Source organism: Olea europaea, chromosome 19 (assembly GCF_002742605.1).
Source record: "Olea europaea var. sylvestris chromosome 19, O_europaea_v1, whole genome shotgun sequence".
Taxonomy (NCBI): domain Eukaryota; kingdom Viridiplantae; phylum Streptophyta; class Magnoliopsida; order Lamiales; family Oleaceae; genus Olea; species Olea europaea.
The window spans coordinates 5,412,731-5,418,550 of record NC_036255.1 but is presented as its reverse complement, the minus strand read 5'-3'; the positions used below and the strand labels follow the sequence as shown (position 1 = coordinate 5,418,550).

The window sequence follows — 5,820 nt, the reverse complement described above, 5'->3', positions numbered from 1 at the left end:
CATTAATTCCTAAAGGAGAACAATTTTTAGACGAATTAAAATCAAAATGATATATTTAGAACAAGTGGTCTGCTATCCCAACTTTGAGGGTACTTATCATTCCGTCTTTGAAGCATTGTGAGAGAAGTAAATCATGAAATGTGCCTCGGCAGGTCAAGGAACAAAAACGTGTCCATATACTGGAACCCACAAAGAATCAAATACCATATATCAGGAATCGGATCCTTACACTGTAGCTATCAGCAAGGCTGAAACTACTTCAATCATGTTCTTTGCACTAGGGGCCCAACGGCATTATTGTTAGCATAGTATTGTGATGGCTAGAGAGTCATCACTGACCACATGGAACCAACCATGGCCAATGGAAGCTCCAGTGACATTATCAGCTGGTTCGAGGACGTTTCCGAAAATGCGCCCAGCGTTCAAACACGGACACTTCGTCGGATTCTGCAACTCAATTTTGCTGTGGAGTATCTTAAGAAATGGATAGGAGAAGTCAGTATTGAAGATATGGAAGATAAGGCATTGGAATCACTTTACACCTCTTTGGTGCCTCTTGCTTCTCATGCAGATTTTGAACCTTATGTCCAAAGGATTGCTGATGGGGAAAAAGCAGCTCTAATCACTCAAGAACCCATCACAACTCTCTCCTTGAGGTCAGTGCTCTAACCCTTTTTGAGTTTCAAATCATTTATAGCTTAGTCGATCCCGAATTTATTAAGAACATGGATGAATTAGTTTGTTATTGTTGCATATGATTGATGAAACTTATCATGACAAATTCGAAATTTGTTTAGCTTTAGTAAAAAAAGAAGTCCCATAAAAGATGTGTCTATCACGATGAAAAGAAAGAAAATATTCCAAACTGGCAAATTCTGTGCATATCCATGGACCATTTTACAGGAATTTTTTGCTTCTACCTCTTATAATGCTTTTGTTTTCCGGTTAACCGCTTCTATAGTTCCGGAACTACTGATGGCCGACAGAAGTACGTGCCTTTTACTCGTCATAGCTCCAAGACTACTCTTCAAATTTTCAAGCTTGCAGCAGCTTATAGATCAAGGTTTAACCCTGTTTGCTCTCTCTCTCTCTCTCTCATTCACAACGTGTTCGAAACGCTGTGTTTGATGGTTAGTGGGCCGTCTTGTATGCGGGTATCCTCTATTTTTCCCGTAATAGAGAGTCTAATTTGATCGACGATTGCTGGTTGTGCTATTTTCCTCCGTCATAGAAAGTCTATTTTGGTGTAGTGACTTAATTTGTAATGGATAACAATTGTTTTTGATGTTCTTGTAAGTGTTTCTTACAGGAGATTTTTATTCATTTGCTGGTTGTGCTAGAATTTATTCGACAAAAGAGGGAGGAAGAATCCTCGAGTTCATATACAGCAGCAAACAGTTCAAAACGAAGGGTGGAATAACAGTGGGAACAGCCACAACTCATTACTATGCAAGTGAGGAATTCAAGATTAAACAACGAGAGACAAAGTCATACATTTGTAGCCCCGAAGAAGTAATTTCAAGTGGAGACTACAAACAATCCACATACTGTCATCTCCTTCTCGGTCTATACTTTAACGATCAAGTCGAATTCATAGCCTCCACATTTGCATTCAGTATAGTCCAATCATTTAGATCATTTGAGGAGTCTTGGAAAGATATATGTAATGACATTAGGGATGGAACCCTAAGTTCAAAAATCACTATTCCCTCTGTCAGAAAAGCAGTTCTTGATATAATTTCAGTACCCAATCCATCTTTGGCTAAAAGGGTTATATCCAAATGTGTAGAATTGGAAGAAATGGATTGGGTTGGACTGATTCCAAAGCTGTGGCCAAACGCAAAATATGTGTATTCAATAATGACAGGATCTATGCAGCATTATTTGACAAAACTGAGGCATTATGCTGGGGATTTGCCACTGGTGAGTGGTGATTATGGGTCGACAGAGAGTTGGATTGGAGTAAATGTGGATCCCTGCTGTCCGCCAGAGAAAGTCAGTTTTGCAGTTGTGCCCACTTTTTCTTACTTTGAATTCATACCACTTAATAGATCAGAGAATGAAGATGGAAAATCAGCGATTGATGATTTTATAGAAGATGATCCTGTGCCACTCTCTAATGTCAAGATTGGAAAACAATACGAAATTGTTCTGACAACTTTTACAGGTCAGTAAATTAGCTTAATCTCAGCATCTTCATGCATTTTACTCCTCTCTTACTTTCTGTAAACACAGTCACTTAATTTTAGTCTACGTTGGATGTAGATTAAAATCAAATTTTAGTAGATTTTAATAAAAATTGATAAAATGTGTAGTTGTTAGCCTCGTAAAAGGTGTGGTTAAAATTAATTATTGTTTTGACTTGAAATTTTATCAACTTTTATTATACACCAAACTGGTGCTTGGTATGTTTGGCTTTGCTTAAAAGTCAAAATAAGTAACTTATTTTGGCTTTCTTCGGTAGTGTGGAAAAAAATATATATGTAAACAATGGTTACTTAAGTTAGGTCCATATCTTTGATTGGTCACTAAAATTTAAAATGTCGAATTTTGGTCATCAAATTTGGGTCCATGTCTTTGATTGTTTATTGAAGTTTTAATGTCGAGTTTTAGCTACTGAACTTTGAAAAATATTGTACATTGCTCACTGAACTTTAAAAAATGTTATACATTACTCACTATAAAATTTGATATTTTTCAAAGTTCAATAGTTATGCTAGTAAGTAACATACAGCAAATTCCAAAGTTCAGTGGTCAAAAGTCGACATTTTAAATTTTAGTGAGCAATTTAAGACATTGACCTAAGTTTAGTGATCCAAATTCGACATTTTAAACTTCAGTTACCAATCAAAGACATGGACCAAAGTTCAGTGACCATTAGAACAATTAACTCTTCTTCTTTCTATCTTTTAAGCATAGCCGATCATACCTATCTACTAAAATGTTAAAAGTATAGAGATGATAAATTTATTTATTTTAGTGTTAGTTTGATAAAACTTTGCTACAATTTTATAAATTTTTCAACCTTCAAACTTAACTTTATCTACATAGTTATTGGACCCACAACTTTTATCATTTTTTCAATCATATATTTTATCAACTTTTATCAAAAAAAATTATCACACGAGCCCCATATCTCACATGCATGACTTTCATTTTTCGAATCGGAGGGGGCACATACCCCAATCTTTAAAAATTGGTGGCACCAAAGTTGAGTTTATATTCTCTAGTATTGTGTTAACCACTTCATCAATGATCTTAAACGATTAGATAGGAGACACACTTCTTATAACTAAGTTTCTTTCATTTCTATCGTTTCTAGTCTTGCCAATTAAATTTTCTATTTAAATTAAAACATACTCATTTACTTAGATATGAATTATAAATCGAAATTTTATGATCGTTAAATAAGTGCCATTCTATCCACACGAACACAATTCTTTTGCCATCCCTTCTACTTCAAAATCCATTTAGGTTTTCAAGATCAACCAATCTTTCAAGGTAGCCAATATGGGAAAAAAATTCTAGCCGTCCAAATATTTAGGCTCTCAAAATTTTGAAAAAAAATTGTTGTCCTGCCTGAATTATCATCTAGTACATCATGGACCATATGCTCATGAACTGTCATGTTGTCCGCTTTCGACTTGCCAATGTCCATACAATTGATTGAAAGTACGCTTAAGTCTCATCCTTATCCAACATTATTGAATATAGTTTTCAGTTGTTTAAACACCACTGGATAAGTAGATGAAACTAGAAGTTCGGATATGATATACCCCGTAAAGATATGGACGAATGAGATTTAGAAGTCATCGTGATGTCCGAAATACAGACTAGTTCAGTCTTAATAAAAAAACCCAATTTAGATTTTTAGACAAATGACTTCATTTTTCTTAGAAAAAAGTTCTAGCTCGATTTGTGATTTTTTTATTATTATTTTTTATTTTTTGTGGTAATTTTAGGGTGTTTCTCCTGCACTAGCTAAGGTTATAGAGGATTGTACAAAAAAGGATGCCTAGGATTGAGGATAAATTGTAAATGCATTATAGATTGCATGAAAAGTCTTTCGAAACATTTTCTTCTCGTGAGATACTGATATTTTTTATGAACCAATGAGTCTTCGTTGATTATTTCTCTAAAATATTAACTTAATTATATCAATTTTATCCACGACTATCTTAACTTTTGTTTCCAAGTGAAATAGAGTAACAAATTCTTCTTTCAAAGTACAAATTTTTTTTATTTTAATTCTATGTAAGTCTATACAAAGTCCTATACAACACTTGTATCTGTTGCACCATTCCTATATTAAAGAGTAATATTATTTAGCATCATTGATATTTAACATTAGTCACGATGACAATATTAGTGACATTAGATTATATTTTTATTTAAATACAAGGAATTATGTCTCATTTAATAGAACCTATGATATGTAGCCATCTAAAGTGGTGATGGAGCAACAGTTATTCTATATTAAATGTCCTAACAATCTTGACAGCAGATAGTCGTGAAGCCTAGGTTTATCTTGATGTCTTTTAATGATTAATTAAGATAAGAAGTATATAATTTCAGAAAGGGAATTTTGAAAATTTACATATAATTGTCCAAAACTTTATTCTCATTCCATACGTTTTTCATAGATCATTTCCTTAAATCTCTAACTTCTTCAATGCATGCAGGGCTCTACAGGTACAGATTAGGAGATGTGGTAGAAGTAGTTGGTTTCCACAGAAACACTCCCAAACTCAACTTCATATGCAGGAGAAAGCTAATATTAACTGTAAATATAGACAAGAATACAGAAAATGACCTTCAACTAGTGGTGGAAAAGGGTTCTAAAATACTAAGAAAAGCTAGAGCTGAGCTAGTCGATTTCACTAGCCACGCTGAGGTCGTGAAAAATCCGGGCCATTACATAATTTACTGGGAAATCAAAGGAGAAGTTGAAGAAAGGATTCTTGAAGAATGTTGTAGAGAAATGGATGCTTCATTTGTTGATCATGGATATGTTGTGTCAAGAAGAAGCAATTCCATTGGACCTCTTGAACTTTGCATTGTGGAGAAAGGGACTTTCAAAAAGATAATGGAAAATTTCATAGCAAATGGTGCTGCATTGAGCCAGTTCAAGACACCTAGGTGCACTTCCAATCAAGTTCTGCTGAGAATTCTCCATCTGTGTACAATTAAAAGATTTCACAGCACAGCTTATGGGCCATAGAATTTCTCAATTTTGATAGTTAACAAACAGATTTCTTTTGCACTGCAGGTGGTTTCGTTTCAAGAGTCCTATTTTAGGGGTAACAATCAAATTAAGAGATGTATAACGATGTTTTCTACCTTGATCGGATTGTCAACTAGGTTTATGCGAGTTCAACATAATAAAAGAATCGGATTAAGAAATGATAAGTGTTTGTTCAACTATAAAAATTTTGGCATTTGCCAGGAAATACAATCGTGCACCCCAATCATATTCTTCTTTATCGAACACGTTGAGTATAGCTTTTTTTCAGTTAATGATCTCTTCGTACTTGTTATTAAAACGAGATTGTGTAAATTTTGTCTAGCTTATTCGATTCTAACATTTCAAATGCACCCATCAAAAGCTTTGTTGCTCATGGAGAAGGGTTTTAAATTATATGTTTCTTGTCCTCAATAATTCCCATCCCTTCCAAAACAATTGAAATGAACTTAACCATAGAATTGTATAAAGACAGAATTAACCTTTGTGCCATAGATTGAAAAGACATAATGTTAACATCCCACAATAAGATATCGACAAGCATATAATCCACTTGCCTCTTAAATTTTTAAACATGT

The 5,820-nt window shown here is 34.0% G+C and overlaps 1 protein-coding gene across 2 annotated transcripts; it reads left to right on the top strand.

Moving 5' to 3' along the window:
- Positions 1–262: 262 nt before the first annotated feature.
- Positions 263–5,409, top strand: LOC111368599 (indole-3-acetic acid-amido synthetase GH3.10). 2 transcript variants are annotated; one of them, XM_022989940.1, is made up of 4 exons: positions 263–656; positions 962–1,063; positions 1,341–2,167; positions 4,683–5,409. In XM_022989940.1, the coding sequence occupies exons 1-4, from the start codon at positions 343–345 to the stop codon at positions 5,219–5,221; spliced, it is 1,782 nt and encodes a 593-aa protein (XP_022845708.1). In that variant the 5' UTR covers positions 263–342; the 3' UTR covers positions 5,222–5,409. The 2 variants fall into 2 exon arrangements, with proteins under 2 accessions (XP_022845708.1, XP_022845709.1); XM_022989941.1 differs by having other exon boundaries at positions 525–656; positions 1,310–2,167.
- Positions 5,410–5,820: the final 411 nt, after the last annotated feature.